Source organism: Telmatherina bonti (genome assembly GCF_933228915.1).
Source record: "Telmatherina bonti genome assembly, chromosome: 3".
NCBI classification, from domain to species: Eukaryota; Metazoa; Chordata; class Actinopteri; order Atheriniformes; family Telmatherinidae; genus Telmatherina; species Telmatherina bonti.
Genome location: NC_136621.1, coordinates 43,024,894 through 43,050,843, shown reverse-complemented (window position 1 = coordinate 43,050,843; position 25,950 = coordinate 43,024,894). Strand labels below are relative to the sequence as shown.

At 49.2% G+C, this 25,950-nt stretch overlaps 1 protein-coding gene across 1 annotated transcript in view; it reads left to right on the top strand.

The window, feature by feature from the left end:
* Positions 1-915: 915 nt before the first annotated feature.
* LOC306774290 (echinoderm microtubule-associated protein-like 6) overlaps positions 916-25,950 on the top strand; it is a gene marked incomplete at its 3' end in the record, with an annotated part of 30,877 nt that continues 5,842 nt past the window's right edge. Inside the window, exons 1-16 of the mRNA XM_079264290.1 lie at positions 916-1,056; positions 1,275-1,574; positions 12,561-12,720; positions 15,630-15,728; positions 15,805-15,873; positions 16,039-16,224; positions 16,308-16,443; positions 16,524-16,725; positions 16,841-16,978; positions 17,163-17,419; positions 18,240-18,449; positions 18,679-18,846; positions 20,029-20,135; positions 25,219-25,319; positions 25,393-25,579; positions 25,655-25,760. Of these exons, the coding sequence (XP_079120416.1) occupies positions 1,378-1,574; positions 12,561-12,720; positions 15,630-15,728; positions 15,805-15,873; positions 16,039-16,224; positions 16,308-16,443; positions 16,524-16,725; positions 16,841-16,978; positions 17,163-17,419; positions 18,240-18,449; positions 18,679-18,846; positions 20,029-20,135; positions 25,219-25,319; positions 25,393-25,579; positions 25,655-25,760 (2,323 nt within the window). The 5' untranslated portion in view covers positions 916-1,056; positions 1,275-1,377. The remainder of the gene's footprint in view (positions 1,057-1,274; positions 1,575-12,560; positions 12,721-15,629; positions 15,729-15,804; positions 15,874-16,038; positions 16,225-16,307; positions 16,444-16,523; positions 16,726-16,840; positions 16,979-17,162; positions 17,420-18,239; positions 18,450-18,678; positions 18,847-20,028; positions 20,136-25,218; positions 25,320-25,392; positions 25,580-25,654; positions 25,761-25,950) is intronic.

Sequence of the window (25,950 nt, the reverse complement as noted above, 5' to 3'; positions counted from 1 at the left end):
GGGAAGGGATTTTTCAGGACCCCTGCCGTGGATAGGTTGTCCACAGAAAATGCCTGAAACATTTATCTCACTGGTTTACCTGGAAACAGACCAGTAACATGACTGCTTTAACTGGGCAAAGGCTAGTAGTATGACTGGTTTAACTGAGAACAGACCAGTACCCAGAATGGTTAAACTGGGAACACCTCTAGTAGCTAGCAACTTTATCTACATTTAATGGAAAATTTAGGCGATGTTGGTTAGCTTCTCACCAAGCTGTGGTGGCTGTCGACCACCCACCAGTCTTCAGTTAGAGCTGAAGACCCCCCTTCCAAGTTCAGGCTGCAAATTTACATGCAGATATTTTACCGTGACTTGCTGCAAAGAACCAGAGATGTACCAGTAATTCATTTCAGAGAACAAATACAACTAGTACTTGCTGATGCAGAGTACTGATAAACCAGTGTAGTCTAGAAGTCAGCTGGTTGTAGACCTAATGACTTCTAGATTACAGGTTAGACCAAACTAACCAGAGTGGTTGGTTGGTTCTAGATCAGGGTTCCTGAAGTCTGGTCGTCCATTTAAATATGTTAAATGTTGAGCATGAAGGGACCCTTCAGGGTGCAAGTCTAACGAACCGGACCGGCTCTTCTAAAGGAGCTTTTACTTCCAAAGTCCCGACAGGAAGTAGTCCCGCATGGTTTCTGCCTTGGACTGCTGTGGCTGATCTCCGGGATTCCAGTTAAAATTCCCACTTTGCTCATCATTTCTCGGGTTCTGCGGAGGTTCGGGAGACCCGGGTCCGCAGCGGGTGTCGGTGCCGCGGCCTGCCGCAGCGCGAGCAGCCGGTTCCGGTTCGGTTCCAGACGGGGATGATAATCTGCGGATTTCATCTGGAAACTGTGAACAGACGGCGGAGGGATTTTCTGGTTCTAGCCTCCAGAACCGAATTGGGTTCCTGAAATCTGGTTCTTTTGACGGAACCTTGGTTGCGCGCGCGTGTTTCCGCGCGACGCGGCGTGAACGGAACCAGCCGTGACCTTCTGGACCGATGCTCCGGACCGGGTCGCTGCTGACGTAATCGCACATTTCAAAATGTCCAAACTTGATTTTATAAGAAAACTAAACGTTTAAATTTAATTTTATTCTGCCTGGAAATTAGAAAGTTTTATTTTAAGGAAAATACTTGAAGGAGAATTTGTTTAAAGGTTTTTATGAATTAAAGGGACAGTGTGCAGTTTTACATCTCTATGAACTTCCAACTTCCCCTGAGCTTTTCCAACTTCTCCAAACAGCATCATGGATGTGTAGACCAATGTGGCCAAATTGCAGGGGTCACAGCGATGAACTGAACCCACCCAGGACCCCCCCCAGACAGGGAGCAGGATTTGAGCAGACATGTCTGATAAAACGGCGCCGCGCTGCCAGCTGAGGCTGGAGTGGATCCACGGATACCGAGGACACCAGTGCCGGAACAACCTGTACTACACGGCCGGGAAGGAGCTCGTGTACTTCGTGGCTGGAGTGGGCGTGGTCTACAATACCAGAGAACACAGCCAGAAGTTTTTCCTGGGACACAATGATGACATCATCAGGTGAGGAGGCGTGGCCTGCAGTTTAAAGGTCATTCAGCATTCAGACATGATTTTATTTTATTCAGACATCATGTACTTGGAAGTCAGGGACTATTTTGTTGTTATAAATCCACTCTGATGATGTGTGGAGTTCTCCAAGGCTCCATGTTGGGCCCCCAGTTGGCCCAGGATCTACATGCTCACCCCACTTGCTCTGGTCAGCAACATAGACAATTAATCGCGACGGAGACGCGACGTTTCCACGGAGATGCAACGTTTCCTTGGAGACGCGACGTTTCCACGGAGACACGACGTTTCCACGGAGACGTGACATTTTCAAGTTCAACTGTCAGATTATGAGCCTAAACTGATGTAGAATGAATGTATGAATTAGGGGCGGGACTTTAATGCGTTAATTATGTTCAATTAATTACAGAAACATGAACAAACTAAAATGAATGATGCATTTAATCGCGGAACCTTTGGCAGAAGTTTCCTGGTATGCTGATTACACTGATGCACACACTACTTCTGCTACGAAGTTAGCAGCATCGGCGCGATATTTAAAGATGTTTCAGACCCTTCAGTTTATTTAAAGGCAAAAGAAGCATCAACAAGTCTATTGTCTTTTTTTCCGATGGTATAAAATTGGTCAAATTTCTACATCATGGATCTGATCGGCTGGTCTCTCAACGCAATCGATCAAATTTTCTCATTCCGGAGACCGGGCAGAGGGGAGCCCGCATGTCCTGAGGGGACACTTCCGGCTGGATACGTTCAGGAGCCTGAGACCTGCAATGGACTCAAGGCCGAGGGCAAATTGTTTTCCTCGCCTGGAACCCAAACAACAATCATATCTGTATTCAGCTTCCCAGCGGCCTTGGGCCGACGCAAGCCCCCCCCGCCCCCTGAGAACGGAAGAAGACATGTTCACAGACGCTCTGTCCCGCCTCCTCATCCATCCCCAGCCCCCTCCCACATGACTCACCGCCTCCCTGGACTTTGTGTGTCTTGTTTTAGTTTGTGCTTCAGTGTATGAGGTTTTTTTCTCATTCTCTCCAGACTGCACCACCTAGAGGCGCGGTCCAGAGGTACGTGTTTTTTCCCCCCATGATCCTAATGTATCTCTGTTTTTATCTGTTATAAGGCAGCGCCGGTAAAACTGGCTGCGTGGTCCAGGTTCGGTATGGAACGGTTTATCCATCATCAATGTTACATGTCTGTATGTCAAACCTTGGACGACCTGGCTACAACCTTGAATTTCCCCTTGGGGATGAATAAAGTATCTTTGATTTGATCAGGACTCTTGGTGAGGAACAAGAGAACATTTTATAGTTTCCTCTTCTCTGTTAGCAGCAGCTGGGAAGCCCCCTCCCTCCCCCGTCCTAAAGAACGATGCAGCTCCACCTGCAGTCAGCAGGAGGCGCTCATCTCGGCTGCATGATCAGACTGAAGTTGACGCTGGTTAAATCGGTTTACTTTCAGATACAGCGTCAACATTGCGAGATATCTCAGGAAGCACACAACAAAACTTGCTGGGGACTCCTGCGATCACAGGCGCTCTCTCTGGCTGATCTATCGGGACAATTCACGCCTTTCAGGAAGTTTTTGAATCCAGCCGTTAAGTTTGGCGTTTTTTCCCCGGGAACTTCGTACATGAATTCCACCGTGCTATGTTCATGATTTATTGCATTTTGTGATCAAAAACATGTAAATTAAGGTAGTGGACGTCCATATTGACACTTGACAGAAACAGTGATGACTTCCTGTCGGTCTCTTGACCAATAAGAAAGCTCAAATTTCTTCTTCTTTTGTTATGACGATGACATCCATTCCGACAGCGGAAGATCAGCGTGAGTTGAAATAGTTATCTTCTAAAGTATAAAACAAAGTAATAAAGTAAAAAAAAAAAAAAAAGTAAAGTATGTTCGAATGTTGGGATCTTTTCCTCCTGAGGGCCAAGACCCGAGAGAAACATACTTTATAATGAAAATGCTTCTACATTGTTGATCTGTCTTTTAAGTTAATTTCTGACATTCAATTTCCATTTTGTGATTTCTTCTGTTTTTGATATTTATAAAGATATTGATCAATGCCTGTGGCATCATTTTAGAATACATATAATTGCCCAGGTTGTCCTGAAAAGTTCTTTACGTGACTGTGTGAAAGGGAAGAGATTATTCATGCATTCATAGACAGAGAGGTCAGGCGAGCACAAACAATGGTTGGAGTTTCAAGGGTTAATGTGTATTAATGAAGATAGCTGATGAAAACATCAAGTTAAAACTACTGTAACATGTTGTAGACTCTGAATCAGAGAATAACTGGAGCCTCAGCTTAAAGTTTTTAAAACTTTGGGTCTGTTCAGTTTTGGCCAGAAATGTTTTCTATTTCTTTTTTACTGTTTCTAATTTAAATTCATTTATCAGACATTAATAGAGTTCATTATCTTAATCTCTTTTACTATTATTTGACTTAATAATCACTTTAAATCCATTTAAATGAAAAAAAAAAGTTGCTTTTTGGGACAAATTTCATCATGAGATTAAAATGCGATTAACTGAGATAAAATAATTACAAAGTTTGTAATTAATTAGATCAGTTTTTAATCGCATTTCACTCATAATATGAAGAGATAAAGCAGCAGAAAGAGCAACCAGTCGCTTGTAGAAATAACACACATAGATCAGCAGTGACCTTTTCTCATCTGAAACACACACACACACACTGTTTCCACACGTCTTCCTGCTACTATCTACCTGCTGTCCTCACTGCAGCACCTCCACCTCAGCTGCATCCCAAACGTCTTCCTGCTACTGTCTACCTGCTGTCCTCACTGCAGCACCTCCACCTCAGCTGCATCCCAAACGTCTTCCTGCTACTGTCTACCTGCTGTCCTCACTGCTGCACCTCCACCTCAGCTGCATCCCAAACATCTTCCTGCTACTGTCTACCTGCTGTCCTCACTGCAGCACCTCCACCTCAGCTGCATCCCAAACGTCTTCCTGCTACTGTCTACCTGCTGTCCTCACTGCAGCACCTCCACCTCAGCTGCATCCCAAACGTCTTCCTGCTACTGTCTACCTGCTGTCCTCACTGCAGCACCTCCACCTCAGCTGCATCCCAAACGTCTTCCTGCTACTATCTACCTGCTGTCCTCACTGCAGCACCTCCACCTCAGCTGCATCCCAAACGTCTTCCTGCTACTGTCTACCTGCTGTCCTCACTGCTGCACCTCCACCTCAGCTGCATCCCAAACATCTTCCTGCTACTGTCTACCTGCTGTCCTCACTGCAGCACCTCCACCTCAGCTGCATCCCAAACGTCTTCCTGCTACTGTCTACCTGCTGTCCTCACTGCAGCACCTCCACCTCAGCTGCATCCCAAACGTCTTCCTGCTACTATCTACCTGCTGTCCTCACTGCAGCACCTCCACCTCAGCTGCATCCCAAACGTCTTCCTGCTACTGTCTACCTGCTGTCCTCACTGCAGCACCTCCACCTCAGCTGCATCCCAAACGTCTTCCTGCTACTGTCTACCTGCTGTCCTCACTGCAGCACCTCCACCTCAGCTGCATCCCAAACGTCTTCCTGCTACTATCTACCTGCTGTCCTCACTGCAGCACCTCCACCTCAGCTGCATTCCAAACGTCTTCCTGCTACTATCTACCTGCTGTCCTCACTGCAGCACCTCCACCTCAGCTGCATCCCAAACGTCTTCCTGCTACTATCTACCTGCTGTCCTCACTGCAGCACCTCCACCTCAGCTGCATCCCAAACGTCTTCCTGCTACTATCTACCTGCTGTCCTCACTGCAGCACCTCCACCTCAGCTGCATCCCAAACGTCTTCCTGCTACTGTCTACCTGCTGTCCTCACTGCAGCACCTCCACCTCAGCTGCATCCCAAACGTCTTCCTGCTACTATCTACCTGCTGTCCTCACTGCTGCACCTCCACCTCAGCTGCATCCCAAACGTCTTCCTGCTACTGTCTACCTGCTGTCCTCACTGCAGCACCTCCACCTCAGCTGCATCCCAAACGTCTTCCTGCTACTGTCTACCTGCTGTCCTCACTGCAGCACCTCCACCTCAGCTGCATCCCAAACGTCTTCCTGCTACTATCTACCTGCTGTCCTCACTGCAGCACCTCCACCTCAGCTGCATCCCAAACGTCTTCCTGCTACTATCTACCTGCTGTCCTCACTGCTGCACCTCCACCTCAGCTGCATCCCAAACGTCTTCCTGCTACTGTCTACCTGCTGTCCTCACTGCAGCACCTCCACCTCAGCTGCATCCCAAACGTCTTCCTGCTACTATCTACCTGCTGTCCTCACTGCAGCACCTCCACCTCAGCTGCATCCCAAACGTCTTCCTGCTACTGTCTACCTGCTGTCCTCACTGCAGCACCTCCACCTCAGCTGCATCCCAAACGTCTTCCTGCTACTGTCTACCTGCTGTCCTCACTGCAGCACCTCCACCTCAGCTGCATCCCAAACGTCTTCCTGCTACTGTCTACCTGCTGTCCTCACTGCTGCACCTCCACCTCAGCTGCATCCCAAACATCTTCCTGCTACTGTCTACCTGCTGTCCTCACTGCAGCACCTCCACCTCAGCTGCATCCCAAACGTCTTCCTGCTACTATCTACCTGCTGTCCTCACTGCTGCACCTCCACCTCAGCTGCATCCCAAACGTCTTCCTGCTACTGTCTACCTGCTGTCCTCACTGCAGCACCTCCACCTCAGCTGCATCCCAAACGTCTTCCTGCTACTATCTACCTGCTGTCCTCACTGCTGCACCTCCACCTCAGCTGCATCCCAAACGTCTTCCTGCTACTGTCTACCTGCTGTCCTCACTGCAGCACCTCCACCTCAGCTGCATCCCAAACGTCTTCCTGCTACTATCTACCTGCTGTCCTCACTGCAGCACCTCCACCTCAGCTGCATCCCAAACGTCTTCCTGCTACTGTCTACCTGCTGTCCTCACTGCAGCACCTCCACCTCAGCTGCATCCCAAACGTCTTCCTGCTACTGTCTACCTGCTGTCCTCACTGCAGCACCTCCACCTCAGCTGCATCCCAAACGTCTTCCTGCTACTGTCTACCTGCTGTCCTCACTGCAGCACCTCCACCTCAGCTGCATCCCAAACATCTTCCTGCTACTATCTACCTGCTGTCCTCACTGCAGCACCTCCACCTCAGCTGCATCCCAAACGTCTTCCTGCTACTATCTACCTGCTGTCCTCACTGCAGCACCTCCACCTCAGCTGCATCCCAAACGTCTTCCTGCTACTGTCTACCTGCTGTCCTCACTGCAGCACCTCCACCTCAGCTGCATCCCAAACGTCTTCCTGCTACTATCTACCTGCTGTCCTCACTGCAGCACCTCCACCTCAGCTGCATCCCAAACGTCTTCCTGCTACTATCTACCTGCTGTCCTCACTGCAGCACCTCCACCTCAGCTGCATCCCAAACGTCTTCCTGCTACTGTCTACCTGCTGTCCTCACTGCAGCACCTCCACCTCAGCTGCATCCCAAACGTCTTCCTGCTACTGTCTACCTGCTGTCCTCACTGCAGCACCTCCACCTCAGCTGCATCCCAAACGTCTTCCTGCTACTATCTACCTGCTGTCCTCACTGCAGCACCTCCACCTCAGCTGCATCCCAAACGTCTTCCTGCTACTGTCTACCTGCTGTCCTCACTGCAGCACCTCCACCTCAGCTGCATCCCAAACGTCTTCCTGCTACTATCTACCTGCTGTCCTCACTGCAGCACCTCCACCTCAGCCGCATCCCAAACATCTTCCTGCTACTATCTACCTGCTGTCCTCACTGCAGCACCTCCACCTCAGCTGCATCCCAAACGTCTTCCTGCTACTGTCTACCTGCTGTCCTCACTGCAGCACCTCCACCTCAGCCGCATCCCAAACGTCTTCCTGCTACTATCTACCTGCTGTCCTCACTGCAGCACCTCCACCTCAGCCGCATCCCAAACGTCTTCCTGCTACTATCTACCTGCTGTCCTCACTGCAGCACCTCCACCTCAGCCGCATCCCAAACGTCTTCCTGCTACTATCTACCTGCTGTCCTCACTGCAGCACCTCCACCTCAGCTGCATCCCAAACGTCTTCCTGCTACTATCTACCTGCTGTCCTCACTGCAGCACCTCCACCTCAGCTGCATCCCAAACGTCTTCCTGCTACTATCTACCTGCTGTCCTCACTGCAGCACCTCCACCTCAGCTGCATCCCAAACGTCTTCCTGCTACTGTCTACCTGCTGTCCTCACTGCAGCACCTCCACCTCAGCTGCATCCCAAACGTCTTCCTGCTACTGTCTACCTGCTGTCCTCACTGCAGCACCTCCACCTCAGCTGCATCCCAAACGTCTTCCTGCTACTGTCTACCTGCTGTCCTCACTGCTGCACCTCCACCTCAGCTGCATCCCAAACATCTTCCTGCTACTGTCTACCTGCTGTCCTCACTGCAGCACCTCCACCTCAGCTGCATCCCAAACGTCTTCCTGCTACTATCTACCTGCTGTCCTCACTGCAGCACCTCCACCTCAGCTGCATCCCAAACGTCTTCCTGCTACTATCTACCTGCTGTCCTCACTGCAGCACCTCCACCTCAGCTGCATCCCAAACATCTTCCTGCTACTATCTACCTGCTGTCCTCACTGCAGCACCTCCACCTCAGCTGCATCCCAAACGTCTTCCTGCTACTATCTACCTGCTGTCCTCACTGCTGCACCTCCACCTCAGCTGCATCCCAAACGTCTTCCTGCTACTATCTACCTGCTGTCCTCACTGCAGAACCTCCACCTCAGCTGCATCCCAAACGTCTTCCTGCTACTGTCTACCTGCTGTCCTCACTGCTGCACCTCCACCTCAGCTGCATCCCAAACGTCTTCCTGCTACTATCTACCTGCTGTCCTCACTGCTGCACCTCCACCTCAGCTGCATCCCAAACGTCTTCCTGCTACTATCTACCTGCTGTCCTCACTGCAGCACCTCCACCTCAGCTGCATCCCAAACATCTTCCTGCTACTGTCTACCTGCTGTCCTCACTGCAGCACCTCCACCTCAGCTGCATCCCAAACGTCTTCCTGCTACTATCTACCTGCTGTCCTCACTGCAGCACCTCCACCTCAGCTGCATCCCAAACGTCTTCCTGCTACATTCTACCTGCTGTCCTCACTGCAGCACCTCCACCTCAGCTGCATCCCAAACGTCTTCCTGCTACTGTCTACCTGCTGTCCTCACTGCAGCACCTCCACCTCAGCTGCATCCCAAACATCTTCCTGCTACTGTCTACCTGCTGTCCTCACTGCAGCACCTCCACCTCAGCTGCATCCCAAACGTCTTCCTGCTACTATCTACCTGCTGTCCTCACTGCAGCACCTCCACCTCAGCTGCATCCCAAACGTCTTCCTGCTACTGTCTACCTGCTGTCCTCACTGCTGCACCTCCACCTCAGCTGCATCCCAAACGTCTTCCTGCTACTGTCTACCTGCTGTCCTCACTGCAGCACCTCCACCTCAGCTGCATCCCAAACGTCTTCCTGCTACTGTCTACCTGCTGTCCTCACTGCAGCACCTCCACCTCAGCTGCATCCCAAACGTCTTCCTGCTACTGTCTACCTGCTGTCCTCACTGCAGCACCTCCACCTCAGCTGCATCCCAAACGTCTTCCTGCTACTGTCTACCTGCTGTCCTCACTGCTGCACCTCCACCTCAGCTGCATCCCAAAGCTCTCTGATTGGTGGAAAGTCTGACAGGACTTCATCATCGTGTCCAGCTTGATGGTCACATGACCATCCCTATTTACCCTCAGAGCAGTTTGTGGAGATCAAAGTCTTCATCAGTCCAACCAGAAACCCGGAGAAAATGGCCGACATTTGGACCTGATGGCGGTTGCCAACGGCGTCAGCTGTTCGCTGAGCTCAGCGTCCTGTGACCTCACCGTTCGCTACGACCTCAGACAGATGCTGACACAGGGATGGGCTCTGATTGGCTGTTCAGCTCGTCCTGGTGGGACCAACCCTGCAGGCTGCAGACAGTCAGGGTGGCGTCCTCTGGTCCACTGGCAAAACCTTCCAGGGACCAGGTCTCAGACCGCCTTGCAGGGACCAGATCTCAGACCGCCTTGCAGGGACCAGGTCTCAGACCGCCTTGCAGGGACCAGGTCTCAGACCGCCTTGCAGGGACCAGGTCTCAGACCGCCTTGCAGGGACCAGGTCTCAGACCGCCTTGCAGGGACCAGGTCTCAGACCGCCTTGCAGGGACCAGGTCTCAGACCGCCTTGCAGGGACCAGATCTCAGACCGCCTTGCAGGGACCAGATCTCAGACCGCCTTGCAGGGACCAGGTCTCAGACCGCCTTGCAGGGACCAGGTCTCAGACCGCCTTGCAGGGACCAGGTCTCAGACCGCCTTGCAGGGACCAGATCTCAGACCGCCTTGCAGGGACCAGATCTCAGACCGCCTTGCAGGGACCAGATCTCAGACCGCCTTGCAGGGACCAGGTCTCAGACCGCCTTCCAGGGACCAGGTCTCAGACCGCCTTGCAGGGACCAGATCTCAGACCGCCTTGCAGGGACCAGGTCTCAGACCGCCTTGCAGGGACCAGATCTCAGACCGCCTTGCAGGGACCAGGTCTCAGACCGCCTTGCAGGGACCAGGTCTCAGACCGCCTTGCAGGGACCAGATCTCAGACCGCCTTGCAGGGACCAGATCTCAGACCGCCTTGCAGGGACCAGATCTCAGACCGCCTTGCAGGGACCAGGTCTCAGACCGCCTTGCAGGGACCAGGTCTCAGACCGCCTTGCAGGGACCAGATCTCAGACCGCCTTGCAGGGACCAGGTCTCAGACCGCCTTGCAGGGACCAGGTCTCAGACCGCCTTGCAGGGACCAGGTCTCAGACCGCCTTGCAGGGACCAGATCTCAGACCGCCTTGCAGGGACCAGGTCTCAGACCGCCTTGCAGGGACCAGGTCTCAGACCGCCTTGCAGGGACCAGGTCTCAGACCGCCTTGCAGGGACCAGGTCTCAGACCGCCTTGCAGGGACCAGGTCTCAGACCGCCTTGCAGGGACCAGGTCTCAGACCGCCTTGCAGGGACCAGATCTCAGACCGCCTTGCAGGGACCAGGTCTCAGACCGCCTTGCAGGGACCAGATCTCAGACCGCCTTGCAGGGACCAGATCTCAGACCGCCTTGCAGGGACCAGATCTCAGACCGCCTTGCAGGGACCAGGTCTCAGACCGCCTTGCAGGGACCAGATCTCAGACCGCCTTGCAGGGACCAGGTCTCAGACCGCCTTCCAGGGACCAGATCTCAGACCGCCTTCCAGGGACCAGATCTCAGACCGCCTTCCAGGGACCAGATCTCAGACCGCCTTGCAGGGACCAGGTCTCAGACCGCCTTCCAGGGACCAGGTCTCAGACCGCCTTGCAGGGACCAGGTCTCAGACCGCCTTGCAGGGACCAGATCTCAGACCGCCTTCCAGGGACCAGATCTCAGACCGCCTTCCAGGGACCAGATCTCAGACCGCCTTGCAGGGACCAGGTCTCAGACCGCCTTGCAGGGACCAGATCTCAGACCGCCTTGCAGGGACCAGATCTCAGACCGCCTTGCAGGGACCAGGTCTCAGACCGCCTTGCAGGGACCAGATCTCAGACCGCCTTGCAGGGACCAGGTCTCAGACCGCCTTGCAGGGACCAGATCTCAGACCGCCTTGCAGGGACCAGGTCTCAGACCGCCTTGCAGGGACCAGATCTCAGACCGCCTTGCAGGGACCAGGTCTCAGACCGCCTTGCAGGGACCAGATCTCAGACCGCCTTGCAGGGACCAGGTCTCAGACCGCCTTGCAGGGACCAGATCTCAGACCGCCTTGCAGGGACCAGATCTCAGACCGCCTTGCAGGGACCAGATCTCAGACCGCCTTGCAGGGACCAGGTCTCAGACCGCCTTGCAGGGACCAGGTCTCAGACCGCCTTCCAGGGACCAGATCTCAGACCGCCTTCCAGGGACCAGATCTCAGACCGCCTTCCAGGGACCAGATCTCAGACCGCCTTGCAGGGACCAGGTCTCAGACCGCCTTCCAGGGACCAGGTCTCAGACCGCCTTGCAGGGACCAGGTCTCAGACCGCCTTGCAGGGACCAGATCTCAGACCGCCTTCCAGGGACCAGATCTCAGACCGCCTTCCAGGGACCAGATCTCAGACCGCCTTGCAGGGACCAGGTCTCAGACCGCCTTCCTGGGACCAGATCTCAGACCGCCTTGCAGGGACCAGATCTCAGACCGCCTTCCAGGGACCAGATCTCAGACCGCCTTGCAGGGACCAGATCTCAGACCGCCTTGCAGGGACCAGATCTCAGACCGCCTTGCAGGGACCAGATCTCAGACCGCCTTGCAGGGACCAGGTCTCAGACCGCCTTGCAGGGACCAGATCTCAGACCGCCTTGCAGGGACCAGGTCTCAGACCGCCTTGCAGGGACCAGATCTCAGACCGCCTTGCAGGGACCAGGTCTCAGACCGCCTTGCAGGGACCAGATCTCAGACCGCCTTGCAGGGACCAGATCTCAGACCGCCTTGCAGGGACCAGATCTCAGACCGCCTTGCAGGGACCAGATCTCAGACCGCCTTGCAGGGACCAGGTCTCAGACCGCCTTGCAGGGACCAGGTCTCAGACCGCCTTGCAGGGACCAGGTCTCAGACCGCCTTGCAGGGACCAGGTCTCAGACCGCCTTGCAGGGACCAGGTCTCAGACCGCCTTGCAGGGACCAGGTCTCAGACCGCCTTGCAGGGACCAGGTCTCAGACCGCCTTGCAGGGACCAGGTCTCAGACCGCCTTGCAGGGACCAGGTCTCAGACCTCTTTGTGGGAACCAGTTGTTTTCTGAGGTCCTGCTTGGGTCCAGGACCAGGATAGACCTGCGTTAATCTTCCTGTAAGACGGTGTTGCTCGTTGCTGCCTCCGGTGGAGACGAGTTGAACTGTTGTTTTTCTGTCTCCAGTCTGGCCATCCATCCAGATAAGATCCAGGTTGCGACCGGTCAGGTGGGGAAAGACCCGTATATCTGTATCTGGGACACCTACGCCATGCAGACCGTCTCCATCCTGAGAGACGTCCACACCCATGGAGTCGCCTGTCTGGCCTTCGACTCAGACGGACAGGTGAGACCCTGACTATAGAGATCCAGACTGTAGACCAGATGTTCCTGGTTGCCAGGTTTGTTAACCCTGACTGTTCACCCCCCTGGAAGTTTCAGCCCCTCTAGGAAACTGGTCCAGTCCAGGTCTTTTTCTAGACCTTCTTCTTTATTCTGTTGTAGGCCGTTCTCATGTTAGGAGAAGATGGAAAGTCAGATTTCTCATTTGGTAAATTTGGTATCGTTCTATTCTATTCTACAGTCATGTAGCAGACGCTTACATATGAGAACAACACAAGCATGAACAGTAGAGGAAGGTTCTGGTGGACTGCTGGAGTCCAGTTGGACGCCGGGTTTGACGTGTAGCCCTTCAAGATTTTCATTTTTAATTTATCTTTTCTCCACCACACAATATTATCTAAGCTAAACTCCAAAGAATGAATCCCATAATATTTGTTGTAAAGAACTGGGGTAAGTTCCTCCAGCTCCTCTGGTAAACAGTTAAACTAAGAGCAGAAATGCTGCTTGAACAGCTGAGTCTGCAGCTTAAAGCAGACCAGGAGCCTCATCTATAAACCTGAAGGTAGCAACGCTGCCTCCAGGCGGCGTCCGTACTGAAACCAGGAGAACCTTCCAGGTTTCTACAGCAGCACGTCCCACGCCTGTTTCCTCCATAAATCAGGATCAACAGGAAGTTTAACACGGTGAGGAAACATCTGGCCACGCCCACATGTTGGCCATAAAAGGTCAGGCCGACGCCCTGATAAATATTAATCCATCTCATTTCCATGAAGGTTCTGCAGGAAAAAAGAGGAATTTTCTGGAAAATGAGGAAGAAATTCTAACAGATAAAGCTGTAAAATGTAAAAGTATTTTATCTGGTGGAGACGGGATGGACATCAGCACCAGCAGAAAGACAGAGGAGGTCAGCAGGGGACAGATGCTGTCAGCGTCTCATCAGACCAGCGGACTTATCCAGAAAGGACAAATAAAGTGGTCAGACAGTAAAATGTAGGGAGAGAGGACATCTTGGTCCACCTTGTCCCCCCAGCAGGCGTGTCCTGGCAGAGGAGGAGGTGCAGGAGACGGAGACATGAAGACAGAAATGAGACTAAACCTGTGAATAAATGAGAATTGTCCACCTCTGATGTGTTGCATCACTTCTAGACGTTTGGCAGCAGTTTGGTTCCAACATGATGGTTGGAGGTCGGGGACAACAGCGCTGGTCGCAGCTGAACGGGACACGTTACCATTTAGTAGCATGTTATGTAGCGTCTCCACTATCTGCAGACATCTGCAGCTGTACAACAGGTTTCCTCCTGGGCATGGAGGCACCTCCACCTGCCTCCATCTGCCCGATGGCCGCTACACCACGTCTGGCTGTGGAGAACATCGTTCTGTTCCTCTGCTCTGGGTAGGGAAAAGGAGCGGACCCGACCTGTCAGTCCCTTCCCTTTGGAAGGTGCCGGACTGGAGTCCAGAGTCTCCATGTTCCATGTCCACCAGCAGGGACAGATAAGCCACATTGGGGAGCATTTTATATCCAACCATCACTTCATGTTCTGTATCTGCAGGTGGAGGAAACACCTGAGCAGCCTGATGATGGGCTGTTGTCATGGCGACCGCCTCCTTTTACCTGCAGGTCTTCATGTAGAGCTTTATTAGTACGGCAGCTTCTGTACGACTTATTAACTGTGTGATGTGGCTTTTCTAACATGTAGAACTGCTTGGTTTCAGAACATTTTCCTGCTGGACGTTTTACGTGCTGGAGGAACTTTTTCTCTTCTTCTGCAGATGCTGTTAATGTCCAACATTCTGGGGGAAAGTTTACATTTCATTTGGAATAAATGGCTCAGATTCCTTTTTATTTCCTGCCTTTGGTGTCGCCGTTTCCCGTTTCTCCAGATGTTGTCGTACGCCGGGGTCAGAGTTGGCGTGGAGGTCGGGACGTTTTACCGCCAAGTCCTGCTTTTAGAAACCCCAGAAGTGGACTATAATTGGCGTATGCCGGGTTTTGTGCGACAGCTTCGTAAATGAGGCCCCTGGACTCTGCAGAACGGACAGAGTTCTGCAGGTCGTCCACCATCGTGGCACAACAGAGGAAAAGAGTCTGGTGGTGATTTAGTCCCACTTAGTCATGGTAACACGAGGCGTCTTCCACTGGTGGAACGTAGCTGTGGAGAGGGAGTGCAGGTCTGCATGAAGGAGTGAAGGTACACAGGAGACGCTTGACTTATTGTTTTGTAAACCAGAAGCAGAGCTTTGAATCTGATGCTCTGCAACTGGAAACCAGTGAAGAGCGATTAGCAGCAGAGTGACATGAACCCGTTTGGGCTGGTTGAAGACCAGACGTGCTGCTGGTTCTGGATCATCTGCAGAGGTTTAACCAGCATGCAGGCAGACCTGCCAGTAGGGAACTGCAGTAATCCATGTGACCAGAACCTGAACCAGAAGCTGGGTCGTGTGTTCTGTCAGGTACGACTGATTCTCTTGATGTTGTAGAGAGCATATCGGCAGGTACGGGCAACCGAGGCAACATGGACCTTAAAGGTCAGCTGGTCATCTGCAGCTTCATAATTTCCATTTTTCCCAGAAGAGTGACGTCCGTGTTGACGTGAAATCCTGCAGTAGTATTTTATCAGAGTCCTTTCCCATCGCAACAGCTGCACGTTTCATTCAGTGTTTCCAACGTCACCTTCAGCTGCAAGTCTAGAAGAAAAAACTAAATCTGGAAAACAACCGAAGCGGCTCCAGGAGACCGCCCCCAACCCCAAGAAACTACAATAAGATGAAGTCATTGTTTATGTGAGACAGCTGATTCTGACCCGTTAGTCGTTCAGGGCGGGTAGAATCCTGGATGCCGAGCTAACCAGCTCTGCTTGGATTGGTGTAGACATCACATGACACCTTTGTTTCATATCTTTGTTGTCATAGCGACTGGCCTCGGTCGGTCTGGATGCCAAGAACACTTTGTGCGTTTGGGACTGGAGGAGAGGTCGAGTCCTCGCCACGGCAACCGGACACTCGGACAGAGTACGAACATTTGTCCATTGAGGTTTATCTGCCGGAACGCCTACAGCCTCCTGTAACTCTGCCACTTTTCATGCAGATCTTTGATGTTTGTTGGGATTGGTTCCAGTCAGGCCGGCTGGTGAGCTGTGGAGTCAAACACATCAAGGTGAGACCACACCCACTGAGTCACCTGATGACGCAGCAGCCGAGCTGTAAGAGGCTGGGCTGCTGCTCAGATACGCGGGTTTGACGTCAGTTTTCACTCATCAGACATCATTTCATCTGCAACATGACAGACCCAAGAAATTTGTCTGGCCTGGTTTTCCTGCAGTTCTGGACTCTGTGTGGGAACGCTCTGACTCCAAAGCGAGGAATCTTTGGGAAGACAGGCGACCTGCAGACCATCCTGTGTGTGTCTGCTGCCAAAGATGAGCTGACATACTCCGGAGCGCTGAACGGAGACGTGTATGTGTGGAAAGGAATCTCTCTGATCCGAAGCGTTCAGGCTGCACATGGGGTACCAACACACAGTCTGCAGAATGTTCTGCTCCAGCAGCAGCTGGAACATCTGCACACCTCACTGGCAATGCTTGTGTCCAGGCAGGAATTTTCAGCATGCACGCCTGCGAGGAAGGATTTGCCACCGGCGGACGAGACGGTTGCATCAGACTGTGGGACGTAGACTTCAAACCGATCACCAAGATCGACCTGAGAGAGGCTGAGCAGGGCTACAAAGGTCTGAATCCGGTTTCTTCTGTTCACCTGCAGGCCTGCTTCTACCAGGCTTCTGCCCTGGCTTCACTGTTCCTCTTTCAGGTCTCTCGATCCGCAGCGTTTGCTGGAAAGCTGACCGGATTCTGGCTGGGACTCAGGACAGTGAGATCTTTGAAGTGATGGTCCGAGACCGGGACAAACCGGTTTTACTGATGCAGGGTCACAGTGAGGGGGAGCTGTGGGCGCTGGACATGCACCCAAAACAGCCTGTCGCCGTCACTGGGAGCGACGACCGCTCAGTCAGGTCAGTCCACCAGAGACTGGCAGAGAAAAGACAGGACACTGATCACAAGTGTCCCATCAGTGCGTCACCTGGCTCACCTGTGTCACATGTCTTTCCTTTGTCTCACCTGTCCCAGGCTGTGGAGCCTTCCTGACCACACCCTGCTGGCTCGCTGTAACATGGAGGAATCTATCCGAAGTGTTTCCTTCAACAATGATGGTTCTCAGCTCGCTTTGGGAATGAAGGACGGTTCCTTCACAGTTCTCCGAGTCAGGTGACCTCATCCCTCCTCCCCTTGCTTTAGAAAGTGACAGTTTTTTCCTTCTACACAGGTGAATGTCAAAGATCACCTGAGACACGCCCGATGAGCCTGAAACCTCTCTGAAGGCTTCCTGTCTGTTGCTTGTATCTGTGACCAAGATGTTGTCACCAAGGTAAAAACTTGTTCGTATATTCAGGGACATGACGGAGGTTGTCCACATCAAGGACAGGAAAGAAGTAATCCACGAACTTAAGTTTTCTCCGGATGGTTCCTTCCTGGCGGTGGGATCAAACGACGGGCTGGTGGACATCTACGCGGTGGCTCAGCGCTACAAGAAGGTGGGCGAGTGCTGCCGGTCCACCTCCTTCATCACCCACCTGGACTGGTCTGTGGACAGTCGTTTCCTGCAGACCAACGATGGCGCCGGAGAGCAGCTCTTCTACAGGATGCCAGGTACGGGGTCTGGATCTGAGCCGGTCTGGGATTAGATTAGTCCAGTGTTTCCCAATCCAGGTCCTCAGGAGCCCCGTCCTGCAAGTTCTCGTCCAAAATGAACCTTATCATCAAGTTCTTTTCAACCTGTTCATGAGACCTTTATTTCATTCAGGTGTGATAAAGTAGGGTTAGCTATAAACAATCCAGGGCAGGGGATCTCGTGGTCTTGTTCACAAGTGAGGGAAGGACGCCGGTCTGTCGTGGTGAAGAAGGAGCTGAGCCAGAAGGCGAAGCTCTCCATTTACCAGTCGATCTACGTTCCTACCCTCACCTATGGTCATGAGCTGTGAGTCGTGACCGAAAGAACCAGATCTCGTATACAGGCGGCTGAAATGAGTTTCCTCCGCAGGGTGGCCGGGCTCTCCCTTAGAGATAGGGTGAGGAGCTCGGTCATCCGGGAGGAGATCAGAGTAGAGCCGCTGCTCCTCCGCATCGAGAGGAACCAGTTGAGGTGGCTCGGGCATCTGGTCAGGATGCCTCCTGGACCTCCCTGGTGAGGTGTTCCAGGCACGTCCCTCTGGGAGGAGACCCCGGGGAAGACCCAGGACACGCTGGAGGGATTATATCTCTCGGCTGGCCTGGGAACGCCTCGGGATCCCACCCGCAGAGTTGGCAAATGTGGCTGGGGAGAGGGAAGTCTGGGCTTCCCTGCTTAGGCTGCTGCCCCCGCGACCCGACCCCGGATAAGCGGCGGAGGAAGGATGGACAGATACATCAACTCTCCCATCCTGAAATGAGTCTCACCTGTCCTGGGACTCACCTTGTCCTTGTCCTACAGCAGGGAAGCTCCTACCAAAGGAGGAAGCAAAGGGGATCCACTGGATGACTTGGACAGGTGTTGTTGGGCCGGAGGTGAACGGAATCTGGCCCAAATACTCCAACGTGACCAATGTGAACTCCGTGGATGCTAACTATAGCAGTGCTGTGCTGGTGACCGCCGATGACCTTGGTCTCATCAAACTCTTCAGGTTCCCCTGCATGAAAAAAGGTCTGTAACACCATCCCAAGCAGTTTCTGTAAGTCAACATTTTACCTGAATTTCCAGTTGAGTAATCAGGTTGCAAATTCGGTTCTTGATTTCAGAGGGTTCTCTGGTCCTGTTAGGGTGTTTGGACAAACTGCTCTTGATGATGTCCACTGGGATGGACTTGTGTCCATAACGGGACTTTGTGTGTATTTCTAACAGATTAAGTTTAACGATCATCTCTCCAACACAGGGGCCAAATTTAAGAAGTACATAGGTCATTCTGCCCATGTGACCAATGTTCGCTGGTCCAATGACCTGCAGTGGGTGATCAGCACCGGTGGGGCTGACCATGCCGTCTTTCAGTGGAGGTTCCTACCCGAGGGTGTCATGAACGGGGTCTTGGAGCCGCTCCTTCAAGGTAACAACCAGATTATGAACTCAACATTTATCCAAACCAGAATCCACATCCCTCTACACCTGACTGTCTCACCTGACTGTCTGGCCAGTGTTTGTGTGTTACATGTAAGACCTGGCAACCATGTGTCGTTCTCAAGATAGAAATGTTAGAAATGAACCTAAACAGTAAATCATTTATGGCGTAAAACCTCTGGTTCAGTACTGAACCGGTTTTAATCCGACTTGAAAGACAGAAGCTATTTGATGTGATGACAAAGCTACTAAAACGAAGATGATGTGCTGTCCACCAAGGCTCCATGTTGGAGTCCCTATTGTCCAGCATCTACATGCTCCCACCAACTCAGATTATAAAAATAAACCAAAGATCTAATAATTCTTTAGACGTTCTGCTCTGTATTACAGTTTCACCAGTAGATTCTGCCCCAGTCAAAGCTTCATTTTGTGTCTCGATCAAACAGTTTGAGGATGTTCCAGAAGTTTGTGTTTGGGACCAAAGATTAGTGTAGTCCAGCGTAGTCAGAAATGGTCAAACCAATGAATCCATCAGCAAGTCTGGATGTCAGCTAAATTTGAACATGAAATCAGGAATCAGATCAGCCTTTTACCACCTGAAGAACAGATCTGATGACTCAACAGGATTTAGAAAAGCTTCCTGTCATGGAGTTTTTAACACGTTTGTGTAAAAGTCACCGTGACAGCTGTAGCTTGTCCAAATGCTGCTGCTCATTCCTTTACAAAAACCAAAACCAGTTCTCACATCCAGAACAAGAACCAGATCTGCTGACACCATATAAATGTCCTTCAAAAATCATCTGGGTCCAGTTTACTTACCACCCCAGGAGTTTACACTGAACACATAGTTTTATTTCTTATATCTGATCCAAGCCTAAAGAGTGCTGGAAAACCTGGGATCTCCCTGGAAAACCTGGAATCCGATCAACACCTGAGTCCTAGTGAAGCAAACCTGAAGCTGCAAACTATTTCAGTGCTGCCAGATGTCTGAAATGTGCTATATAAACGTTAAAATGAAGTCTGAATCTCTGAAACTGCGGAATTCCAAAAGGAATTTCTTTATTCCTGGAAAACAACGAAACAATGCCAAACCTCTCCGGATAGTTCCTGGAATCTTAAAGCAGGCTGCATTGACTTTTGGTCTCTGAAAGATTACTGCTTCTATTTTCAGAGGGATATGCTGACTCCAACAGCGGCGAGTCAGACTCAGATGTGTCGGATGTTCCAGAACTGGACTCGGACATCGAACAGGAAGCTCAGACCAATTATGAACGTCAGGTGACCAGAAACCATAACCTCCTCTTCATGAGGCCAGTTTTATCTGCCTCCTGTCTGAATGACAACTATACAGGTTATATATGCACTAATTATACATGTATAAAATTGGTGCCAAAATACAGACATACCAGATTCAACATATGTGTTATGTCTTACTATGTTAAAGTCACCTGGAATACAGCAAAGCGTGTAAATGTAAAGTTGTCTCACCCCAGAAAGGAGTTAAGTAATCCTAGTAATCAGTAAAGTAATCCTAGGAAGGAGTAAAGTAATCCTAGTAATTAGTAAAGTAATCCCAGGAAGGAGTAAAGGAACCCTAGTAATTAGTAAAGTAATCACTGGAAGGAGTAAAGTAATCCCTGGAAGGAGTAAAGTAACCCTAGTAATTAGTAAAGTAATCCCTGGAAGGAGTAAAGTAATCCCAGGAAGGAGTAAAGTAATCCTAAGAAGGAGTAAAGTAATCCCTGGAAGGAGTAAAGTAATCCTAAGAACAAGTAAAGTAATCCCAATAAGGAGTGAAGTAATCCCAGGAAGGAATAAAGTAATCCCAGGAAGGTGTAAAGTAATCCTAGGAAGGAGTAAAGTAATCCCTGGAAGGAGTAAAGTAATCCTAGTAACTACTAAAGTAATCCTAGAAAGTAGTAAAATGATTCTAGGAAGGAGTAAAGTAATCCCTGGAAGGAGTAAAGTCACCCTAGTAATTAGTAAAGTAATCCCTGGAAGGAGTAAAGTAATCCTAAGAAGGAGTAAAGTAATGCCAGTAAGGAGTAAAGTAATGCCAGTAAGGAGTAAAGTAATCGCTGGAAGGAGTAAAGTAACCCTAGTAATTAGTAAAGTAATCCCTGGAAGGAGTAAAGTAATCCCAGGAAGGAGTAAAGTAATCCTAAGAAGAAGTAAAGTAATCCTAAGAAGGAGTAAAGTAATCCCAGGAAGGAATAAAGTAATCCCAGGAAGGAGTAAAGTAAACCCTAGTAATTAGTAAAGTAATCCCAGGAAGGAGGAAAGTAATCTCTGGAAGGAGTAAAGTAATCCTAGGAAGGAGTAAAGTAATCCCTTGAAGGATTAAAGTAATCCCTGGAAGGAGTAAAGTAATCGCTGGAAGGAGTAAAGTAACCCTAGTAATTAGTAAAGTAATCCCTGGAAGGAGTAAAGTAATCCCAGGAAGGAGTAAAGTAATCCTAAGAAGTAAAGTAATCCTAAGAAGGAGTAAAGTAATCCCAGGAAGGAATAAAGTAATCCCAGGAAGGAGTAAAGTAAACCCTAGTAATTAGTAAAGTAATCCCAGGAAGGAGGAAAGTAATCTCTGGAAGGAGTAAAGTAATCCTAGGAAGGAGTAAAGTAATCCCTTGAAGGATTAAAGTAATCGCTGGAAGGAGTAAAGTAACCCTAGTAATTAGTAAAGTAATCCCAGGAAGGAATAAAGTAATCCCAGGAAGGAGTAAAGTAAACCCTAGTAATTAGTAAAGTAATCCCAGGAAGGAGGAAAGTAATCTCTGGAAGGAGTAAAGTAATCCTAGGAAGGAGTAAAGTAATCCCTTGAAGGATTAAAGTAATCCCTGGAAGGAGTAAAGTAATCCTAAGAAGGAGTAAAGTAATCCCAGGAAAGAGTGAAGTAATCCCTGGAAGGAGTGAAGTAATCCTAGGAAGGAGTACAGTAATCCCTTGAAGGATTAAAGTAATCCCTGGAAGGAGTAAAGTAATCCTAGTAACTACTAAAGTAATCCTAGGAAGGAGTAAAATGATTCTAGGAAGGAGTAAAGTAATCCCAGGAAGGAGTAAAGTAATCCCAGGAAGGAGTAAAGTAGTCCTAAAAAGGAGTAAAGTAATCCCAGTAAGGAGTGAAGTAATCCCAGGAAGGAATAAAGTAATCCTAGGAAGGAGTAAAGTAATCCTTGGAAGGAGTAAAGTAACCCTAGTAATTAGTAAAGTAATCCCTGGAAGGAGTAAAGTAATCCCAGGAAGGAGTAAAGTAATCCTAAGAAGTAAAGTAATCCTAAGAAGGAGTAAAGTAATCCCAGGAAGGAATAAAGTAATCCCAGGAAGGAGTAAAGTAAACCCTAGTAATTAGTAAAGTAATCCCAGGAAGGAGGAAAGTAATCTCTGGAAGGAGTAAAGTAATCCTAGGAAGGAGTAAAGTAATCCCTTGAAGGATTAAAGTAATCCCTGGAAGGAGTAAAGTAATCGCTGGAAGGAGTAAAGTAACCCTAGTAATTAGTAAAGTAATCCCTGGAAGGAGTAAAGTAATCCCAGGAAGGAGTAAAGTAATCCTAAGAAGTAAAGTAATCCTAAGAAGGAGTAAAGTAATCCCAGGAAGGAATAAAGTAATCCCAGGAAGGAGTAAAGTAAACCCTAGTAATTAGTAAAGTAATCCCAGGAAGGAGGAAAGTAATCTCTGGAAGGAGTAAAGTAATCCTAGGAAGGAGTAAAGTAATCCCTTGAAGGATTAAAGTAATCCCTGGAAGGAGTAAAGTAATCCTAAAAAGGAGTAAAGTAATCCCAGGAAAGAGTAAAGTTATCCCAGGAAGGAGTAAAGTAATCCCAGGAAGGAGTAAAGTAGTCCTAAAAAGGAGTAAAGTAATCCCAGTAAGGAGTGAAGTAATCCCAGGAAGGAATAAAGTAATCCTAGGAAGGAGTAAAGTAACCCTAGTAATTAGTAAAGTAATCCCTGGAAGGAGTAAAGTAATCCTAATAAGGAGTAAAGTAATGCCAGTAAGGAGTAAAGTAATCCCTGGAAGGAGTAAAGTAATCGCTGGAAGGAGTAAAGTAACCCTAGTAATTAGTAAAGTAATCCCTAGAAGGAGTAAGGTAATCCCTGGAAGGAGTAAAGTAATCCTAATAAGGAGTAAAGTAATGCCAGTAAGGAGTAAAGTAATCCCAGGAAGGAATAAAGTAATCCTTGGAAGGAGTAAAGTAATCGCTGGAAGGAGTAAAGTAACCCTAGTAATTAGTAAAGTAATCCCTAGAAGGAGTAAAGTAATCCCTAGAAGGAGTAAAGTAATCCCTGGAAGGAGTAAAGTAACCCTAGTAATTAGTAAAGTAATCCCTGAAAGGAGTAAAATAGTCCCTGGAAAGAGTAAAGTAACCCTAGTAATTAGTAAATTGATCCCTGGAAGGAGTAAAGTAATCCTAGGAAGGAGTAAAGTAATCCCAGGAAAGTGTGAAGTAGTCCTAGGAAGGAGTAAAGTAATCCCTTGAATGATTAAAGTAATCCCTGGAAGGAGTAAAGTTATCGTAAGAAGGAGTAAAGTAATCCCAGGAAAGAGTGAAGTAATCGTAAGAAGGAGTAAAGTAATCCCAGGAAAGAGTGAAGTAATCCTTGGAAGGAGTAAAGTAATCCCTTGAAGGATTAAAGTAATCCCTGGAAGGAGTAAAGTAATCCAAAGAAGGAGTAAAGTAATCCCAGGAAAGAGTGAAGTCATCCCAGGAAGGAGTAAAGTAATCCTAGGAAGGAGTAAAGTAATCCCTTGAAGGATTAGAGTAATCCCTGGAAGGAGTAAAGTAATCCTAGTAACTACTAAAGTAATCCTAGGAAGGAGTAAAATGATTATATAAAGGAGTAAAGTAGTCCTAGGAAGGAGTAATGTAATCCTAGTAACTACTAAACTAGTCCTAGGAAGAAGTAAAGTAGTCCTAGGAAGGAGTAAAGTTATCCTAGTAATTAGTAAAGTAATCCCAGGAAGGAGTATAGCAGTCCCACAAACGAGTATAGTAATCCTAGTAATTAGTAAAGTGATCCTAGTAATTAGTGAAGTAATCCTAGGATGGAGTAAAGTAATCCCAGGAAGGAGTAAAGTAATCCTAGTAATTAGTGAAGTGATCCTAGGAAGGAGTAAAGTAATCCTAGGAAGGAGTAAAGTATTCCCAGGAAAGAGTGAAGTAATCCTAGGAAGGAGTAAAGTATTCCTAGGAAAGAGTGAAGTAATCCTAGGAAGGAGTAAAGTAATCCCTTGAAGGATTAAAGTAATCCCTGGAAGGAGTAAAGTAATCCTAGTAACTACTAAAGTAATCCTAGGAAGGAGTAAAATGATTCTAGGAAGGAGTAAAGTAATCCCAGGAAGGAGTAAAGTAATCCCTGGAAGGAGTAAAGTAACCCTAGTAATTAGTAAAGTAATCCCTGGAAGGAGTAAAGTAATCCTAGTAATTAGTAAAGTAATCCCTGGAAGGAGTAAAGTAATCCCTGGAAGGAGTAAAGTAATCCCTGGAAGGAGTAAAGTAATCCCAGGAAGGAGTAAAATAACCCTAGTAATTAGTAAAGTAATCCCAGGAAGGAGTAAAGTAATCCCTGGAAGGAGTAAAGTAACCCTAGTAATTAGTAAAGTAATCCCTGGAAGGAGTAAAGTAATCGCTGGAAGGAGTAAAGTAACCCTAGTAATTAGTAAAGTAATCCCTAGAAGGATTAAAGTAATCCCTGGAAGGAGTAAAGTAACCCTAGTAATTAGTAAAGTAATGCCAGTAAGGAGTAAAGTAATCCCAGGAAGGAGTAAAGTAATCCCTGGAAGGAGTAAAGTAACCCTAGTAATTAGTAAAGTAATCCCAGGAAGGAGTAAAGTAATCCCTGGAAGGAGTAAAGTAACCCTAGTAATTAGTAAAGTAATCCCAGGAAGGAGTAAAGTAATCCCTGGAAGGAGTAAAGTAACCCTAGTAATTAGTAAAGTAATCCCTGGAAGGAGTAAAGTAATCGCTGGAAGGAGTAAAGTAACCCTAGTAATTAGTAAAGTAATCCCTAGAAGGATTAAAGTAATCCCTGGAAGGAGTAAAGTAACCTTAGTAATTAGTAAAGTAATCCCTGGAAGGAGTAAAGTAATCCCTGGAAGGAGTAAAGTAACCCTAGTAATTAGTAAAGTAATCGCTGAAAGGAGTAAAGTAGTCCCTGGAAGGAGTAAAGTAATCCTAGTAATTAGTAAATTGATCCCTGGAAGGAGTAAAGTAATCCTAGGAAGGAGTAAAGTAACCCTAGTAATTAGTAAATTGATCCCTGGAAGGAGTAAAGTAATCCTAGGAAGGAGTAAAGTAATCCTAGGAAGGAGTAATCTCAGGATATATCTCCATGTGCGTGTCTTAACGCATCTGTTTCTACCTGCAGGTGTACAAGGAGGACCTTCCGCAGCTCAGGAAGAAGCTGATTGGCTCCCTGAAGCAACAGAAAGCTCCAGAGGAGGGGCTTCGCCTGCAGTTTGTTCATGGGTCCGACTTACTGGGAAATTCCCACCACACGCTGTGGTTCCTGGATAACTCACCTGTTTGCTGTTTCCTGCAGGTATCGCGGCTTCGACTGTCGGAACAACCTGTTCTACACGCAGACCGGCGAGGTGGTCTATCACGTGGCCGCCGTCGCCGTCATCTACAACCGGCTGCAGCACAGCCAGCGCTTCTACCTTGGCCATGATGATGACATCCTCAGCCTGGTCGTCCATCCGCTTAAAGATTACGTAGCCTCTGCACAGGTAAGGCCGACCAATCAGAGCGCAGCATGTATGTTATCAGACAGGGAGTGTTTCTCATTGGCTGTATATGTGCAGGTGGGCAGAGACCCGGCCATCCACGTCTGGGACATCCAGACTCTGAAGTGTTTATCTCTGCTGAGAGGACATCACAGCAGAGGAGTGTGTGCACTGGAATTCACCGGTACGGCACTCAGGTGTTGTGAGACAGGTTTCCATCAGACGCTGCCACCAGAGTCCATACAGCGTGTCGCTCAGATGCTGACTGCTGCCTTAGAACAGAAGGAACAGATTTCATGAGTAGAAAATAAAGAGCATCGTTTAGTGTCAGTCCAACAAAAACCAGATTTTCCACGAAGCTTTTTCTGCAGTGA